Source organism: Balaenoptera acutorostrata, chromosome 14, assembly GCF_949987535.1.
Source record: "Balaenoptera acutorostrata chromosome 14, mBalAcu1.1, whole genome shotgun sequence".
NCBI lineage: Eukaryota > Metazoa > Chordata > Mammalia > Artiodactyla > Balaenopteridae > Balaenoptera > Balaenoptera acutorostrata.
In genome coordinates, this window is record NC_080077.1 from 13,758,946 (window position 1) to 13,779,523 (window position 20,578).

A 20,578-nucleotide genomic window follows, 5' to 3' on the forward strand; every position below is an offset into this window, starting at 1 on the left:
GTGTTTGTTAAGATTCACTTGACCATAACACCACATTTCAGAATAAGATCTATCAGTTTAAACTCCAATGTCAATATTTTCCTTTTGAGTAGAAAAACAAATGATATTTTTAAATAAAAAGCTTAGATAAAAATTCTGTACTTTGTATTACTTGGTACTTGACGATGACCTCATATGGCAGTAACACAGAGAATAAAACGTAAATGATCCATTTCCAGAACATTTTTTCTTTAGAATTTAGAGAGAAGAATATATAGTTCAGCCAAGAAACGTTTAATTTTTTCTATATATAAGTTAGTCTAGCTAAACCACAGAAATTTAGTCTGCATCACCATTTCCCGACACATCCTTCCCTAGCAGCCATCCCTGGTGTGTATCAAGGAACCCAACGCCACATGGGCTGTTGAGCTCAGGCATCTGGGGACACCAAATGGAATATGAGTGGCTTCCGTCATTGGGACTGTTTCAGATCTCGGGCTTAGTCCAAACGGTGGGTGGGAAAAGAAGCCAAAACCAAAAAGGCTTTTGCAAAATGCTTGTGACAAAACATTTAGCTATAAATATGAAAGGTTTGTATAGACCTGAGTACATCATGAGACAAATAACTGTGGATCACAACGCCCTAGTATTTGTTCAACAGTGAGAACTATGGACACCAGTCAAGACTCAGAGGTGGTTTGCCTCTTAGAGGGTTTTGCTAACATGTCATTTCAGGGCAGATCTTAGTTCTCTTCCTGGAGTGTGCATTTATTGGTATTTAATTTCCCCCCCTTTCCATTCCAACATGCTCTACCGGTTCCAACCAGATTAGCATTTAGGGAGGAAAAAACCAAAACAAAACAAAAAACAAAATTGAATCACTTGCAGAATTTAATTTCTTTACACTTTTCAAATAACACTGTATGATTAATGGGCACTCTGAATTCCTACTTACATTTCTCCTTTCAAAGATTGAATTTCAAGTAAATATTCTGCTTAATCTTTAGTATAGAGACCTTTGGATGTATTCCTAGGTAAGGACTACAGAGTGTCCTATGCCCTGCCAGGTAGATAGAAGACCTGAAGAATGTGTGCTGTCGTTCTGCTCTACTCACCCCTTCCACATTCCTGGTGTCCTCCTTCTGACATGGGAGGACTTGTTGGGATATGAAACTATCGGGAATCAGCACTTGATATACACGTTAAGTTTTGACGGAGAACTACTCTCTGCCAGATTTTTACCTTGTTCCATCAAGAGAGTTAGCCCAGCAGTCTCATAATAGGAGGACGTCAATTTGTATTCTGGCCAGGGAATTCTCTAGCACCGCAACAATGAATAGAAATTGTCAAAAAACTCCTGAGTGAATGCATAGAAAAGATACATCCAAGTAAGCCAAGATATCTGAACTAAAATTCTGGTTTAAAAGTTGGTTTTTGTTTGTTTAATTCAACTTTTCAAGGAGAAATGTATGCAGGGTTATCATGTAACCTTTGAAAACATAACCTCAAGATTTTAGGTTTACTCTTTGAGGTTCCTCTGAAATGTCATGAACCTATAGTTACTTGGTTGAGATCTTTTGAAAAAATATTATTTAATGTATCTGCTCTTATTTCTTTTTAGGTCAGTCTCGATTCTCGAGTTAGAGAGGTGATCAATAGAAATCTGTTGGATCCTAATCCTCACATGTACGAAGATGCCCAACTTCAGATATATACCTTAATGCACAGAGATTCTTTCCCAAGGTTTTTGAACTCTCAGATTTATAAGTCATTTGTTGAAAGTACTGCCAGCTCTACTTCTGAATCTTAATTTTTATTTAAAAAAATCATTTTGGAGGGCTGGGATGAGAAATAAAAGTAGTTAAATAACACCTGAAACTGAGTTCCTGGAGAACTACAGTTTAGCATTCCTCAGGCTACTGTGAAAATACAACCATATGGTCTTTGTCTCCATTTTTTATCAGGGCTATCCATGGTTAAGTTTGGAGAAAATACCACATGAAACAATGAATTGCCAAATTAAGTTTGTTTTGTTCAACACGCATTCTACTTGCAAGCAAACTGTATTTGTAGGTCCTATGAACAGTCTCCTAGTGTATCCAGAGACTGCATGTGCAAAGTAAAACTGCTTCATTTGCCATGTAGTTGTTAATATTTAAGCCAATGGCATAACTTATATCTGTATTTAAGGACTTCTGTGCAATATGGTCTTATAGAAATAATTGCCAAAAAGTTGGCTGTGGTTTGCATTTTTAAATATAATCTGAGACAGAAAAAGCCAATTTTTAAATTGTAACTATGATATTCAACATGCTATATACTGTGCTCAGTACACTAATTTTGAAGCCAATATTTCTGTACATGAAAAAAGAGCTATTTATCTCTGTTTGTTGGAAAATCCTAATGGGGAATTCCTCTGGTTGTTCACTGCCAAAACTGTGGCATTTTTATTACGGAAGAGTTTACTTCATATATATATATATATATGAAGAAAAGAGAAAAAAAAGCACAAAACAATTTGAAGATATTCTATCTCAAAGACAAATCAGAGTGATATTGTTTTTAACTGTAATAGAGGAAAATGAATCTGTGTATCAGATGTCCAATACTGTAATTAATTTATTAAAGACTGGCTCTCCAGTTCTAAAATGGTTGTGTAAAGTATGTACTTTAGCCAAAAAAAAAATAATAATAATAAGCTTGATAACTTAGTTTTGGAATATAAAGAAAGGATTTAATAAAGGAATGCCTATATGTAGCATCATAAAACTTTTGATGAATAGCATCTGTGCTGTGGCATATTTTCCTTGACAGTGAAATCCAAGAAAAGCTAAGTTTTTAAGCAAGAAAAGTTTTATAGGGGTTCTCTAGAAGATAATTCTCTACTTCAGACCTTAACTGTATTCACATAGTATCTTAAAAATGACTTATTTAAAAAATGTTAAAACCAAACCATTCTGGTCCATAATTGAAAGGCAGTACAGTGCTCAAATCTTTTAGCTGCCGTATTATTTTTTATATGCACTACTAAATCTTTAAGACAAAAAATACTTGCCTGACATTGGCACGTACTTTTGACATTCAAGAAAACAGTATCCTATCTCGCACACACACACAAAAGTCAGTGTCATATTTATATCAAGGTGTTACATTTGAATATTAATATCCCCTGGAGGCTATTTTTTTAATCTTAAACTTAATAAATACTGAGTAACCTAAAATGAAAGTTTTAAAAATATTTATATCCACTGAGAATACTGGCCTTATATTAAGGATATTAAAATTATAAGTTTCCTTTGTCATTTTTTTAACTACCTCTCATTTTTTTAATTTATTAAAGTTTTTTTAAAAAAACAAGTTTGGGGTTTTCTTTTTAACATTTATTTTACTTGAAAGGTTGACATCGTAATTTTCTTTTTCCATAAAGTTAAAACATTTCAAGAATTGCTTTTTTAAGTGAATTTGATTTTCTAACTTATACAGAATTCAGGAGATATGATTAAAAGGGCTATTATCTATTCCCTATGCAAATATTTTAACTGTTGCAGTGTTTGACAAAATGGGATTTAAAAAAAAAAGTTTGCAGAGTAGAAAACAAAACGTTCTGTTTACACTGGCGTTGCTGACTATCCTACTATATTCAGCACTTTTAAATACATTATTTATGAAAATGTAATTAAAGTACAAGATAGAAAATATTTATAATAATCATTTCTTTTAACAAATGCGTGTTTCTGTCTGAAAGTGTTAGTGTGTTAAGACATGCTTTATCCGTGTCAATTAGATATTTACTATTTGAACAATAGTTTTCAGTAATATGGTGAAAAAAGATAGCTATGAAGATGTTTACAAAAAGTCGTATTTTTTTCCTAACAAGTGAAGAAAAAGCTAAAAGAATCATCACTTCTATTGTGAAGTTTATTGTTCCTAAATTATCTAATTTTTTTCTTGATTAGAATTGCGTTTGTTATGCTACTATGCTGTATACACATATATGTTGTAATATCGTACTCGTTGCTGTGTTTGAGGCACATGACTAGAAAATATGTAATATACTATGATACACTGCATGCATCAATCTTTTTAAATGTAGACTTTATATTCTTGTTGTTACTATATATGATGGTGACTTGCTAGTCATAAGTTATCTTTATAAGATACTTTGGACTATTAGATGAATTGTCTGTTTGACAATACCTTTAATATTTTACCAAATGTAAAAGATAAGGGCCCTTATAAAGAGTCCTAATCTCTAAATCTGGGCATTTGTAGAATACAGATTTTGAGCTAGTATGTCCTTTTGAAATCTGATTAGGAAGTTGTGTTGAGAATGATTCTAGAGTAGATTTACACATCAGATGTTGGTAACCATGCTATGTGAGATTTCCGTGCTAAATTCCTATTTTCAGGGGAGGGCAGTGTTTCTCTTTTAATTTCAAAATGTTTAAAGTTTCCATGTAAGAGTACGTCTGTGTATTTGCAACTCTACCAGTTTTGAAAGTATGGTATAATTCCTTCAGTTTTAATTACAGAGCTATAATAAACAAAAAAAGCCCTCAACTGGTGTCTACGCTACCATTCCAAGAGCACAATATTTGTTTTGGTAGAGTTTGATTTTTCCTAGTGAGTAAATTCCTCCCTGGGGAAAAATTAGCACTTTAGAAGGTACACTTTATATTTTACATTGCCAAGATATCTTTGTATACTGTTAGAATCTGCTAATGCACACAGAAAGAGGTTAATGCTCTTTAAATAATGCCTAACTTCAGATGTGTCTATAATGGAAAGTAGAGGATATAGATTATATATGAATATGTATACATATATTTATATAAATTGGAGAGATTTCTTCAGAGATGGATCTTGAACATAGATCACACTAATAATGAATGCATGATGCTTCTTTATTCTGGATAACTATTATTATGTTACCTAAAGGTAATACAGATGTCCCGACAGTGTTATAGGGCAGCTCTAAGCACAGCAGGTGCACTGGCAAGAGAACAATAGCAAAACACAATTTTGATATCAACACTATGAAGTGCAAAAATCAAGACCATAATGTGGTCATTTTTTTTTAATTTTAAAATATGTACATAGGATGACCAGTTCTGATATTTGGTCATGGTGCATGGGGTGTTTATTCGTATCCTTTAATGCTGCCTAGATTCTTACTTGTGGAATGAAATGTGTATCATATATTTACCTGATAGCTCAGTTTTGCAAAAAGACTATAGAAATAGGTAAATAGTATTTATTTATTAGGGGCAAAAAAATACACTTTCACCCCATTAAGCTGATTTAAAATAATACCTGATTCTTATTTTTTGAATTTATCCATTTTTTTCTATACACTTTTAACTTACATTGAAAAAAATGTCATATTGTAATTGTAACAAACTACATTTGCCAAAAAAATGCAATATACCAGATGTGTTGAGGAAGAAATATACAAGGAAGAAATTTAACATACAATCAGAAGATAGGAAAATAAGCCACCTAAAATTTCTTAGATCCAAAATATCTATAGACAGAACCCTGTCAAACTTGAGTTTTGAAAACTTTGCATTAGATACATTGGCAAATTATTTTGAAAAGTGGTAAAGATATTTCCAGAATTTTTTTGGCCCGTGTATTTATGTTGACCTTTAAGGTCAGTTAAGGTCAGTTTATGACCTTAATTTTCATGGTTTTCAGACACTTATATCTGCATGCTCTTTTCAGTTTTTTAAAAATTTCTGACCAATATAAAATGTTTGTTCTCCTGAGAAAACAATACTCAATCTGCAAAAAGTTTAGTTACTCCTTACTTGCTGCAACTTCAGATATTTACCAATGAAACTGATACCAAAAACTTGCTTCAGATCTTCCCTGCAGCACTCTTAGTAGTATCCTTGCAACACCCAACAGTGCACAGAGCGGTAAGTTTTGTTTCCAGATACCAGGCTTTAATTATAAATTTGGTTTCAAGTTATGTTTCTGTCTCATGTGACTTTGGGCAAATCACTTATCCTCTCTGAGCCAGTTTCTTTATCTTCAAATGAGGAATATAATAATTTACAGGATGGCCATGGGAATGAAATAAACACGGAAAGAGTAAAGTGTTACATATAATATTATTATTTTATCAAAGTTCTCCAGCTCAATAATAATTCCCATTTTCAAGAATGTATGTATTAAATGCCATTTTAATGCACTTTCCCCCGATTTTTTTCAAACTGTACTTTAAAAATCTGATTTAATTATTCATTAAAAAATACAACCAAGCTTATTTTAAGACAGGAATATATGAATATGTTATTGCTTTGTTCAATAATGTGATTCAAAATCACTGTTCTCAGTTCACCAACATCACACTGAAGCTACAAACAAGAAATATGTTTCTTTCAATGACACACACACAAAGATATATATAGATGTGCACATGCATATGTGTGTGTGTATAATATTGTAGGTTTAAATCAAAGTTTAAATAAGAGAAATTATTTGAAAATTTTATTTCCACAGGAAATAAAACATTCCCAAGGATAGGAAGAATATAAATATCAGTTAATTTGCCAAATAAATATGTGGTGGTTAGAGGTAAAACTAAATTAAAAGAGATTGGCCTGTAGAAAACATTGATACTGGCACAGAATAGAAAGCATTCTTTTTACTATTAAGGTAGTATGATTTTTTAAATAATTTTATCATGAAAATAAAAGAATAAAAGGCAGTTGTATGTCCATAAACTTTTTCATTAAACCTTTTATTTTAGAATAGTTTTAGATTTACAGAAAAATTGCAAGGATAGTATAGATAGAACCCATATATGACACACCCATGAAACATTTGTCACAATTAATGAAACAATATCAATGCATTATGAAGTCTACACTTTATTTAGATTCCCTTAGCTTTTAACTAATGTCTTTTTTCTGTTCCAGGATTCAAGATACCACATTACATTTAGTCATCATGTATCCTCTTAGCTGTGACATTTTCTCAGACTTTTCTTGTTTTTGATAACCTTGGTAATACTGAGGAGTACAGGTCTAGTATTTTGTAAGACGGCCCTCAACTGGAACTTGTCTGATCTTTTTCCCACGATTAGACAGGTGTTACCAGTTTTTGGAAGAAAGACGGCAGAAGTGCCATTCATATCACACCATATCAAAGGTACATACCATCATTACGACTTATTATTGTTGATGTTGAACTTCATCACCTGGCTGAGGTAGTGTCTGTTAGGCTTTTCCACTGTAAAGTGATACATTTTTTAAGAGGGTATATTGGACGTAAATCTACTGGACATTTACACTGAGATAAAAATATTCTGAGCAGATTCCTCAGCATTGCTACTAGGTTCCATTAAATGACTGCTAACCAATACTATGAAGCAAATAAAATGAACTGGAAATTGATAAGGGAAAGTAAAACTCCAAAATAGTGTTAGCTTCAATATTCACTTAAAGGAGGTGAAAGTTAACTTTTTCCCTTGAACTACCTGTATAATTACCTTAATCCTCTGCATCCCTTGGATAGTGAAGATTTTAGTTTTACTGTCATAAAAGGTAATCTAAATTGATGATCATTTTGCTGAGTACTTTTCTATATTGCCTTCCACTGAACAATGAACACTGAATACTGGAATAATGTAAAAGGCTTGATTTTTTTCCCCTTGCTTTAAACTATTTGTCATAAATACAGTGTATCTTGTATATGATTTTAGGATGTTTGCTAAATATTAAAAAGTATATCAATGTGTTTGGTTCTGTAAAATTTATATTGAACGTGTGTAATTTTTTCTACCATGTTCATTGTACTTAATAATCTATATCCGTATCTTGGACTTCACCAATATTTATTAGTGGACCATAAAGAAATTCTGAATGCATGAATATAACTTGAGACGCCATGTTTGGTTATTTTGCCATGCCAGAATAACTGTAGGTACTTATAAATTGAATAGATAATCCAGATTATTTTTCCACCAACTTAAGTTGTTTTGGGTTTTTATGCCCCCTTCCTTGAATCTATTTTATTATTTTACCTATGTACAATAACAGACTTCCTGAAAATGCTAGAATTTTCAACATGTAATAGAATTTGAGCATGACCATAATGGAAAAAAATTCAGAAATCTCGAACAGTGTATATTTCTTTGAGTTTTCAAAGTAAAACTAAAGCTGTTTTCATTTGATTATATTGTGGAAACCTATGGATATTATTGTAAAATGCACATGCATTACACTGACTTTTTAAAAATGTTTTGAATAAAGAATTCACCAATGTATCCTTAGAAAAGTTACTGTTTCCTCATTGGTGTAACACTATAGGAGTAAAGGTGCACTTAATTATATTGCTTAAATTGCTTACACATCTGAGGGAAAATAATTTCTGGCAGGTTTCTTTACATTGTTCTATAAGGTTATCACTTATTACATTTTTGCACCTTTTATAAATAATAAAGTATATTCTTGAAATAACTCGTTTTGAGAATTCAGCTGAGAGATTTATGTTGAGTTCAAGTAGCTCCCACAATTTCTATGCTTAAACTAATATTCAAAGTTGAGTTTAGACCTGGAAAATAACTATTCCTAAAAGAGATACAGACAACCTAATCAGTCCTGTTCTATACTCGGATTAGAATTTTTTAAATTGGGTTTGGATCACTATTTTAAAGCAAAACAATTTTATAAAGTAGTGTGGCTTTAATACACATTCAAAGTGAAAGAAGGTTTGAGTTAGTTGAAGCGTCTAAGTAGCAAAACCTATTTTTGTTCTGTATTATTTGGAGAGTCAGCTCACTCTACTTCACTTTGCATTTGTATGCAGAGAGCAAAGAAACGAACAGAAGCAATGCAAGCTCATTTTATAAGAATTTTATACTTAACCTCAACAATTCTGATTAGATGACTTAAGGATGACTTAACCTTGTCAAGGGCTCCCGTACTTTACCGTTTTTTTTAAAGAATAAATAGGAGGATTTTGAGTATGTTAGGTCTCTGTACAGTTACACCACCACTTAGTAAATCCTGCGCAAACCAGTTAGGTAGTGGGAGTTCCCAGATTGAACGTTCAGCCCTTGCATCCTCGGGCCTGTCTAGATTGTATTATTCCCTCATATACTTTCCTCTGGTGGGCTATGGAAAGGTCTTTTGAAAAATGCAAAAGCATTATACGAGTAAACTTCAGTATTCCTGGCACTAATCCACTCTCAAGTTTGGGGGTGGGGGTTGGTGGCTTTGGGGGGTGGGGCTACCGGAGGCGGGGCTCTGAAGGCTTTGCTGGGCTGTGATTAGTTGCAACACGCAACGGCTCAACCACCTTAAAAAGTAGCTCAGTAACAAGGAGTAAGTGAGAATGGGCATGAGACTCGGTGTGGAAGGAAGCCGTTTAAAAGCAGGTAAATTAAGTGGCAGATAAAGGGCAGGAAAGCGGACTGCTAAATCACTCCGTGGTCGCCTTCGAGTCCACTTGTCACGTCTTTGTTAATACGAACCTTAACCACCGTCGAAAAGAGAAACATGAGCAGGAAAATTGGAAGAGTAAACACACGTACACAGTGATAACCATCCTACAATTCGCTCTTGGAGACGACAGTCCAGGCTGGCACGAGAGAGGACATCCGTGCTGTGACCTCAGCCCCTGTAGCGGACACTAGACTGCCCTCCAGTGCTGTACTTTAAATCCTCACTGAGGGCCTGGGAGACAAATCTTCGACGTCAGAAAACGTAATGACAACCGATTGCTTTCTCCTTCCGGTCAAACACTCCGCCCCCGTTCGTTCAAGGAGGCGTGTCTGACCTAGCCTTTAGAGGAGGTGCCCGAGGTCTCTCGGACCCGCCCCTATCGCTTTCGGCTCTGCCCCTCAACTTCCGGCCTCCGCGCATAATACGGCATTTAATAATACTTGGACGGAAGTTCCCAACCAGGCTTCCTGGAGGCCCTTTTAAACCGGCGCGTGCGCTGGGCGGGGCTCGGCTAGGTCTCGCCCCTATTGCCAAGCTGCGCGGTGTCGCGAGATTTGCTCTGTCCGGAACTTCCGGCTCCTGTCTGCTTCGGACATCCGGCTGCAGCTATGCGGTCCAGGTTTCTTCGGAGTGCGTTTTGGGGCTTTTGGGCCCGGCAGGCTGCTGGCCCGGCCCGCCGACACGTAAGCTGCGGTAGCCTTCCACTGGAGGAGCTATTCGCCCGCGGCGGACCCCTACGGACCTTCCTCGAGCGCCAGGTACGGTCTGAAGTCCAGTTGCCGGTCAGGCGGCCTGAGCTGGTGGCGGTGGCCAAGCTTCTGAACGAGAAGGAGCAGGAGCTGCAGGAGACCGGGCACCTGCTGCATGGTAAGGGCCGGGCCTAGGGGAGCGGAATTCAGAGCAGATTCTTGACTCTTCATTTGCCCTTGCCACTAAGCCGCTGCTCAGATGTCCACACTCTCTCCGAGTCTGAAGTCTTTACTCGGTTGCAGCCCTTTTTGATTGCATCAGAGGTCAAGGCATCATTATGTGAGTTCTGGTCCCATCCTCTCCTTGGGCTCCCTTGACAGTGCTCTGCGCCCTTTTACAAAACTTAAGTTGACCTTTATTGGTTGCGTATTTAATAGCAGGAGATTAGCTCGCCAAAGACAAATAAGGCACTATTCCTGTTATGGGCTCGAGAGCAGTGTTTCTAAGTGTGGTACAGGGACCACCCGCAAAAGTGACAGGAGAGGTTCGTGCTAAGTAAACGCAGGCTCGGAATCTGAGACCTAGAAACATGCGGTTTTAACAGATTTCCCAGGTGATTCATGTCCATTCGAATCTGGATGGGGCCTATGTTTCTGCATTTGCACAAGCTTCTGGGGATGCCTAGTTGCTGGTCTGTGGCCCACACTTTGGAAAGGCTCTAGAGGGGGTCACAATCTATTGGGGGCAAGAAAATTAATTATAATACAGATGATAAGTAAAAATATATATCAATAAAGACCTAGGAGAGCAAGGAGAACTTGTTGAGAAAGACTTGTACAGGAATAAAGACCCACCCTTAGATGATTTAATAATAATTTAACCTTTATTGATTCTTGGCCATACTCCAGGCTTTGCTTAGCTTCCTTTATCTAATAACTCATACAATTCACGTAATAAATTATGAAGTAGGTTCTATTAGCCTCATTCAACAGAAGGGGAACCTGAGACATAAAGATAAAATAACTCAGCTTGGGTGACACCGCTTGTAAGGAATGGAGCTTGGATAGGACTGACCCCAAATCTCATGCTCTTAATCACTTAACTCTATGTTAACCAAGGAAGGGGAGGTTATGGGGAGCGGGAGGTTGGAACCATTTTGTAAGGGAGCTCAAGTACTAACCTACAAAGTTTGATTTCATCCTGTTGGCAGAAGCCAACCAGCAGAAGCTTTCAGATTGGGAGTGAATGACAGGAATAGCTTTCTTGCTTAGGAATCTTGATTGGTGGCAGTTTAGAAGCAGCCTGGAATAGGACTGAAGATGCCATGGAAAATAGGAGGCTAATGCAATTGTATAGTTGAGCCATAGTATCCTTTGGGAAAAAATTAAATCGGTTTCATTCCTTAAGCCAAGCTGAAAGTCCAAGTAGCAGCCACAAAGCCTTAATATTAAAAAATATAGGGCTTCCCTGGTGGCGCAGTGGTTGAGAATCTGCCTGCTGGTGCAGGGGACACGGGTTCGAGCCCTGGTCTGGGAAGATCCCACATGCCACGGAGCAGCTGGGCCCGTGAGCCACAATTGCTGAGCCTGCGCGTCTGGAGCCTGTGCCCCGCGACGGGAGGGGCCGCGATAGAGAAAGGCCCGCGCACCGCGATGAAGAGCGGTCCCCGCACCGCGATGAAGAGTGGCCCCCGCTTGCTGCAACTGGAGAAAGCCCTCGCACGAACCGAAGACCCAACACAGCCAAAAATAAATAAATAAATAAATAAATAAATAAATAAATAAATAAGAAAATCCTCTAAAAAAAATATATATATATAGTATTTTTATATTGATTACATGTTGAAATTGGTAGTGTTTTGGGTATACTGGATTAAATAAAATGTAGTATTTAAATTAGATTACTTCTACAATCTCCTTAGCCTTACCAGAACACTGCATTTCAGAGCTGAAAGGCCCCTTGGAGATCATCCAGCTCAGATCTTTCATTTTATTCTTGAGATTACTGAGACTCAGAAGTTGGGTGTGTTGCCCTAAGAGAACCTTGGTGGTTGAACTAGGGCTAGAATTCATTTTTCCTTTTTCTAATTAAGCACATTTTACATTTCACCAAATTCTTGCCAAAATAATTCCCTGCCATTCCACCAACACACCCTATATTCGCCTATCTCAGTTTTGCTGTTACCATTGTCTCTCCTTAATTCTTTCCTTTTTCTACCCATCCCCAAAACAAACAAAAAATCCTTCAGCATGCTGTTATTTTAGTATTTAATCACATAATGTTTTAGGTTATTTTTTGTGAGTTTTTCTCCCCTAGAATAATATAAAGAAAGTAAAATGATCTAAAATCCTGCCTTGAGGGTAGGTCTTAACATATTATCCCCAGCTCCCAGCATAATTGGCTGTTAATAAATGAATAAGCATTCCAGCTGATAGAGTTTGTTCTTCCAACAGAGACAGCAAATTGTAATAGCTAAGAAAATTTCCCCCCTCTCCTTTCTATAGGCTGCATGTTGTCCATAGGATAGAGGAATGAGGAGGTATATTTTGTAAGGTAAAAATGAAAACTACAAGATGAAATAAGAATTAGGTAAAGCCTGAGAGAGAAGACTGCTTCATGTAAATATTCTGTCAATATTAGGCCGGGTCTAAATGTTTATTTAGGTGGACACTTTTATATTAATGAAGTATTTACTAATAAGACAATAAATAACTTCCTACTTTTTAATTCAGTTTTGGTCTGACTGGTGGTACCTTCTGTTCCCCTTCCAGTCTTTCTAACTAGCTCAGTGTATTCATTTGTTATTGTAGAGTCTGAATTGGAAAACTAAAAGTATATTTGTTAATATGAATATTTTGGGGAGGGAGAAGTATAGAAAAGTTTTGTAGCTTCTTTATATTTTTCTATAGAGATTCTTTTTGTTTTGAACATATACTTTGGTCATCAGGAAAAACTTTTTAAAAAAAAATTTTTTTTAAACTACATGCTTTTGAAAACTACTGCATAAAATGCTTTAAGTTAATAACAGTTATTAAAAGGACAGGGTAATTGTTATTTTTCCCTTAAGCTACAATTAACAAAACTATTACCTTGAATTCTGTTAGCAATTTAATACTAATTAAGGAAAACTTAACCTGCTGCCTTTTTTTCTTAGATGAAAATGAAGACTTAAGGAAACTTGCAGAGAGTGAAATAACTTCATGTCAAAAAGAAATAGCTCAACTGAAGCATCAGGTATGGTATTTGTGCAAGGAATAAAGCATCCGTGCATGCTATTACTTCTAATGTATTTTATTAGAAGTTTATAAAAGCAAGTTGAGAACTAAGCAGCTTGCTAGTATTTATGATTATAAACTGGTTTTTAAAGAAGGAAAAAGCATACTCCCCATGGCCCTGTTTTTTATCATGCTAAAAGGATTGTATTGATAGAACTCTGAAAGAAGGATGACTGTCACATTAATAGGATTTGCCAGAAAGGCAGTGAAATGTTGGTAGTATATTTTCCTTCTTTTGTTTTTGTAAGAGGGGTGAGGATGGCGATGGACGATGAGAAGAAGAGGTTATGGAGCGATGGCAGGAGGAAGCAGGAATATTTCTTTATCTTTGTGTCTCTGACACTATTACAGTGCCAGCCTAGAATAGACCCTTAGGATTTTTAAAATGGAATTGCATTGCTTTAGCTTTATATCTAGGAGAACTGCAGAACATATGGAGTTAGACGAAGGATCATGAAATTAGATCCACCCTTCATTACTTCTGTAAAGCATAGCTTAAAGGTTTACAGCAGTTATCTCTGGAAATATAAGTGAAAGAACATGATAAGGTGAGGAAGGATCCTGGAAAGGAGGTGCTTCATTTAGAGATTCTCTTTATCCAGGTGTAGAACTTACCAAAAATTAATGTCCCCACCACCAGTCTAGGAGAAAAGTTCCACTATAGAGTGAAAAGTTTCATGTAGCTTGCCTTCTACCCATTTTCTAAATTTTTCGTGACATAGAAGGACATACGTATTAATGGTTTCTGTTCATTGGCTAGTAATTAACAGATGTAAATTCTATCATGTTAGTTCAAGATTTGAGTGGTCACATTCTATTGGCACAGGCTAGAGAGATGGAAAAGTAGGAAAGCAAGTATAGCTCCTGACCAACACAAAGTGATACTTCAGAACTCAGGTAGACTCGGGTTCAAATTCTAGCTCTTCCACTTTCCAGTTGTAGGATATTGGGCAACGAGAGTTAAACTTCGTTAAACTTCGTTTTCACTTCTTAAATAAGGTGGAGCTGTTAATAGAAGCTGCCCAGGATGTTTTAAGAATTAAAGTACGTAGAGTGCTTAGCAGAGTGCCTGTCAATGTTAAAGAACCAATAAATGTTGGCAGCTTTTTTTTAATTCACCTCATCTAAGAAGTCTTTTTTCTATATCTCCTTAATTAGTACATACTGAAGTGTGAAACACAGAATTGTAATGAAGACTGATTTAGGCACAAGGATCTGAGTTCTTGTGCCTGCTGGGGCAGTAACTAACGCGAGTCTTCTCACTTCTGTTAATCTCATTTTCTTTTACTTGTAAAATGAGGGAATTGGACCAGATCTTCTCTAAAGGCCTCTCCAGTTCCAAAATTGCAAGTTTCTCTTCCATGTTAAAGAGGCTTAGAAAAAATACAAATGCAATTTGAGTGTTTTTTTCCTGCCATACTAGGCTATAAATTTCCAGGGATAGAGCTAGAATCTTCTTTTGTATGCTGTGCACAATATAGTGTACTACTCACAGCAAGCACTTAATTATTAACTGAGTAGAGAACAGATATGTATACATGAACACCAAAAAGAAATAAAAACACCTGTAAGTTTTAGCTGAGCCATATATAGCATTTATAATGTAGTTATAACAATATTTTTGGAAATTATGCATTATACGGTTCTAATTGGCAAGATAATTGAACAGTAATCAGCAATATTAAATTATTTGCTTAGGGAAACTTTAAGTAAATTAAATATTTAAAATCCTACATCTAATCACTGAGGTTTTTTTTAAGTTTTAAATCTTAATTAAAGGAGGGGTGATATTTTTATATTTGCAGATTATCTTACTTTTGGTTCCCTCAGAAGAAACGGATGAAAATGATTTGATCCTGGAGGTAACTGCAGGAGTTGGGGGTCAGGAGGCAATGTTGTTTACTTCAGAGATATTTGATATGTATCAGCAGTATGCTGCATTTAAAAGATGGCATTTTGAAACCCTGGAATATTTCCCAAGTGAAATAGGTCAGTAAACTGTTTTGCAAAAAGTATAGATTTAATTTATCTATCTACATATATTTTAGGAAAGGGTTGGAAAGATCTGACTAGGCTTTATAATTTTATTTGTAAGGATGCTTAAGTAGTTTTATGCTTATCATTTACTTAATAATTTTGAATGCAAATATACCAATTTTGAAATGGCCTATAAAACGTTAGTCATTCAGTACTAACCACTGAATGACTAATAGTCTTTTTTTTTTTTTTAATTTATTTATTTATTTATGGCTGTGTTGGGTCTTCGTTTCTGTGCGAGGGCTTTCTCTTGTTGCGGCGAGCGGGGACCGCTCTTCATCGCGGTGCGCGGGCCTCTCACTATCGCGGCTTCTCTTGTTGCGGAGCACAGGCTCCAGACGCGCAGGCTCAGTAGCTGTGGCTCACGGGCCCAGTTGCTCCGCGGCACGTGGGATCCTCCCAGACCAGGGCTCGAACCCGTGTCCCCTGCATTAGCAGGCAGATTCTCAACCACTGCGCCACCAGGGAAGCCCTAATAGTCTTTTAAAAGTGGTCCTTTAGAGGTGTTACTGAACAGTTAACAGCATAAATGCTTTATGTTTAATAATTATATGAAATAAAGATATTAAGTGAATATCATAGACTTGTTAAAGGTTTTCAGTATGTTTTATAATCAATATGCTTAAATTATTTTGTAGCTCTTTTAAATATATTTCAAGATGGTAGAAGTGATGGTCAGTTGTTTATAAATGGTAGGAAAAATAAAATAATTCCCTTTTCCCAATGTTTTCAAGGCGGCCTTAGACATGCATCTGCCAGCATTGGGGGTTCAGAAGCCTATAAGCACATGAAATTTGAAGGAGGTGTGCACAGAGTACAGAGAGTGCCCAAGACAGAGAAGCAAGGCCGCATCCACACCAGCACCATGACTGTGGCGATCTTACCCCAACCCACTGAGGTGAGGCACCGCAGGCCCCTCTCCTTGGCATCCTGGGACCAGCACAGTGCCTTGCCCCCAGAGTAACACTCACTTTACTGAATTGAGAGTCTCGTTTGCATCATGTATTTTGAGTTGTTTTTACAAATACATTCTCACAGTCCAAAAAGCATGATTTTAACAGTAGATGGTAAGGATTAAGGATATATAAGTGATCTAATCTTACATTGCCTATTTATTATTTTTTTCTCCACCACTAAGCTTCAAGTAGATATTTTGAGACCATGTACAGGAGAAACAATATTAAAGAGTTCAAGAGTGATTACCTTTATAAAGACTTCTGCTTTGTGTGACTTGTTCCTAGAACATTAATAGCGAGAATCCTGTTTTGACAAAGGATAACTATTACTTAACAGAATTGCTACTTTATAACCCAGTCATATTAAAATGGAAATATATTGCTACAGTGTTCATAATGAGTATAATTTATTTTCACAGATAAATTCTCAGACTGTATAATATTTTTAAGGTAGCTTAGTTGGGAAGTTCTATTTTGCTTATATCCCTTCTGCTGAAAGTGATAGGAAATATATAACTTGTTTTTTAGAATGGAGTATGAATGATTTGAGAAGGAAGTTTGAGGGTTTCTAATAGGGTTAATGGAGTTCCTTTCTTCAGGTCTAAGTTTTGTGTGAAGCCTAGATGAGGAACAGAACAGTTCAGGGAGAGAGTGAAGTGGGATAGATATAGTCACTTTGGCTTAAGCATCTTGGAGATGTAGGGAGTTTTCAGACAAAGATGGAGCCTGCAGACTGAGGTCCGTGTGTCGTCTCATTTCATTCTTCCAGCAGCGGTAAGAGAGAGCCACATAGGGAGACATGGAGGGCCTGTGAGTGACAGGATTCCTGCTCCTGGGGTTGTGGACAGCGCACAGACTGGGCTGTAATGGCTCCTGAAAGAGCTTTTTAAATACAGTGCTTTGGATGGTGACTCGCAGGACAGAGCATTGTCCTGATGTCAGATCCCAGTGTATTTATGAACTGAGTCTATACCCTTGACTTCTTGGCCTTTGACATTTCCGTTTGTCTCTCCTCTGCCTCTAAATATGTTTAAATCCTCCTTTATTTAAAATTAAAAATAAAACCTTCCTATAGTTCTTAAGCTAGTGTCATTTTTTTCCCCCTCCGCTAAAGTCTTTTTGCACTCAAATCATTTTAGCTATTATAGTCACATTTCTATTAGTAGCTGAGTTCTGCTATTGGTAAGAAGAGGGTAATTACAGAGAAGTCCAGTTTTTGAGGATTAGGGAGGGTTTGTTTTTGTTTTACATTATGTTTTTTTTTTTTTAATTAATTTATTTATTTATGTATTTATTTATGACTGTGTTGGGTCTTCGTTTCTGTGCGAGGGCTTTCTCTAGTTGTGGCAAGTGGGGAGCACTCTTCATCGCGGTGCGCAGGCCTCTCACCATCGCGGCCTCTCTTGTTGCGGAGCACAGGCTCCAGATGCGCAGGCTCAGTAATTGTGGCTCACGGGCCCAGTTGCTCCGTGGCATGTGGGATCTTCCCAGACCAGGGCTCGAACCCGTGTCCCCTGCATTGGCAGGCAGATTCTCAACCACTGCGCCACCAGGGAAGCCCTACATTATGTTTTGATAATGCACTTTTCCAATAAGAAAAGTTTAAAAAATGGTATCCTTCCAACTACTTTCTGTTCTTAAAATTAAATCTCCTAAACCTTATATAAATTCTATACATGACATGTATTTATATTTATAAATAGATCTTCCCTTGGAACAGATCATACATGTAATTTTTAAATCCCGACTTTTCTCTTACATATAGATTAATCTGGTGATTAATCCTAAAGATTTGAGGATTGATACTAAGCGAGCCAGTGGAGCTGGGGGGCAGCACGTAAATACCACAGACAGTGCTGTCCGGATAGTTCATCTCCCAACAGGTATGTACTTATTTCTTCAACATAAAACAATGAAGAAAGAAATCGAATTCTGAATGACTTGATTAATTTTCCACTGACACAGATCCTCAGTTATCAGAGGAATATAGTTGTTATTTAATACTTGATTTATCTTGAATCCTTAGCTGAAACTCTGCAGGATAATTACAAAGCCAGAAGGAGGGAGGGATCTAAGCCCAGGTAATTTCCATGTTAGTGACTACATCATTAATTAAAAAAAATCCTCACAATGAAGTAATATCATGGGTTCTTCTTTATCAAAAAATGGTCTAAATCACTAGTTCTTACCGTTTTTTGGAGGGAGGAGGAGATGGATTCCTTTGAGAAAATGAAAGCTTGGACCTGCTACCCAGAAAAACATGCTTATATGCAGAGTTTTGCAGGTAATTTCAGGGGCTTCTTTCCATTAAGTCCATCTGCAGACATCCAGCGGTTCTGTCTTAATTCTGGATAGTAAGGCAATGGAGCTATAACTCAATATTCCTTAAGCCTTCAAAATACTATTAGTGTACAATACACTATTATTAAATGTGTTTTTACCGTTGATTTACACGTGATAAAGAGCATATGGTTAACAGAGCTCCGTTGTCTAGAAAGGATACAAGAATCGCCTACTGTAAATGACCTCAGTCATAATTCCTGTTGACTGGGAGTGACTGATGGGAGTGCTGGGTTCATTTTCTTCCTTTCTAATATGAGGAAATCCTCACGTTAAACTTGAAGATGATGTCTTATGTAATACATATTATATCAACAGGAATAGAAAAAAAAAAGTGGATGGAAATACTCAAAAATATCAATAGTGACTAACTCTGGTAATAAGATTAACTTTTATAATTCAGTTTCTATAATGAGTAGTTACTGCTTTAAAAAAAATTATGGTGCCTAGCTGAAGGTACCAGAAAATAATCCATTTTAAATGACTAATGCTTATTGTTTAGTATGTATGCCTTCAATATGGAAATACTTTGAGCTATAACTCAAATTTTCAGTTTTCCAATAACTGTAAAAGTTATTTGTTAAGTTTACAGTCTTCCTTTTTTATATTAGAGTCCTATTTTTTCCCTTTATAAAGGAAGAAGAAAAAGAATGAGAAGGAAAAGGAGTATTCCTTGATAATAAATGAAGAAGATTTTTCTATTAAAACTCTTTAATTCTCATAACACTATTCAGGTGTTGTTTCCGAATGCCAACAAGAGAGATCTCAACTGAAAAATAGAGAGATGGCTATGAAAAAGTTACGTGCAAAACTATACAGCCTGCGTGTAGAAGAAGAAACAAGTAAACGATACAATGCTAGAAAGATTCAGGTAAAACTGAATTCTTAAAAATGCCTCTAAAGGATAAAAATATTTTTAGATAAACAAGTTTTTGTATGTGTTAAAATCATTTCAATATATTTGTTGAAATTAGAGTACAATTCAAGTAGCTCAACCAAGGGCTATACTTGTTTTATAGCAATCTTATACCTCTGCCCCGTTTTTTATATTCAAAGGTGTCTTTCTCATTCACCAAAGTTATTTTAAAAAGATATATGGAATTCCCATTCATCTTGAATCCTTTGAAAATTATGGAAGAAAGTTGCAAAGGAAACTGAACTTACTTCCTGTTTGGCATTTGACTTTATAATTACAGACCCCTTCTATTAACTCCTTATTATAACTTTGTCATCACTGACGGTAACCAGATGAATTCACAGAGGTTATATATGTTTAGCTAGCATTTGATGATCAACTGTGTGCCAGGCTGTATGCATGCACCATCACTGTGCAGTAGGTATTGCCTGTATTTTACAAATGGGGAAAGCTAAAGTTTAGAGTTGAAATAAATTACCTGAAGTCATAAAGTATTCAATGGCAGAGAGAGGATTCAAAATTCAAGTACTAATCTGTCTGACTTTAAAGCCTATATTCTTTTTTCTCTGTCAAGTTCCCATGTTATTTGAGGATTCAGAATGTTTAAAACTTGCTTAACATTGTTGTAAATTATAAACCAAGATCTTAATCTCCAGGTAAGTTAAATTTGTAGGTTTAGTTGCCCTGAATTTAACTGTATTTCATATCTTTTTTTTTTTAAATATATAGATTGGCACTAAAGGAAGGTCAGAGAAAATAAGAACATACAATTTTCCACAGAACCGGGTCACAGATCACAGAATAAACAAGTCACTTCATGATCTTGAAACTTTTATGCAAGGAGAGTATCTGCTGGATGAACTTGTACAGTCATTGAAGGATTATGCTAATTATGAATCTTTGGTAGAAATTATTTCCAACAAAGTTTAA

At 36.1% G+C, this 20,578-nt stretch overlaps 2 protein-coding genes and 1 long non-coding RNA gene across 5 annotated transcripts in view; 2 read left to right on the forward strand and 1 right to left on the reverse strand.

The window, feature by feature from the left end:
* RGS17 (regulator of G protein signaling 17) overlaps nucleotides 1-3,305 on the forward strand; it is a 97,009-nt gene extending 93,704 nt beyond the window's left edge. For both annotated transcript variants that reach the window (XM_007186138.3, XM_007186139.2), the window contains exon 5: nucleotides 1,601-3,305. In XM_007186138.3, the coding sequence (XP_007186200.1) occupies nucleotides 1,601-1,789 (189 nt within the window). In that variant the 3' untranslated portion in view covers nucleotides 1,790-3,305. The remainder of the gene's footprint in view (nucleotides 1-1,600) is intronic.
* A 6,737-nt stretch (nucleotides 3,306-10,042) lies between these two features.
* MTRF1L (mitochondrial translation release factor 1 like) lies at nucleotides 10,043-20,578 on the forward strand. 2 transcript variants are annotated; one of them, XM_007186140.2, is made up of 7 exons: nucleotides 10,043-10,301; nucleotides 13,279-13,358; nucleotides 15,205-15,388; nucleotides 16,171-16,334; nucleotides 18,158-18,275; nucleotides 19,467-19,603; nucleotides 20,378-20,578. In XM_007186140.2, exons 1-7 carry the CDS (start codon nucleotides 10,043-10,045, stop codon nucleotides 20,576-20,578), a joined length of 1,143 nt encoding a protein of 380 aa, XP_007186202.1. The 2 variants fall into 2 exon arrangements, with proteins under 2 accessions (XP_007186202.1, XP_057383683.1); XM_057527700.1 differs by lacking the exon at nucleotides 20,378-20,578 and having other exon boundaries at nucleotides 19,369-19,503.
* On the reverse strand, nucleotides 10,296-16,698 carry LOC130704731 (uncharacterized). Its single transcript, XR_009005172.1, has 3 exons — nucleotides 16,640-16,698; nucleotides 11,305-11,495; nucleotides 10,296-10,859 (listed from the first exon to the last, which is right to left on the reverse strand). It is a non-coding gene; the product is annotated as an uncharacterized LOC130704731 (long non-coding RNA).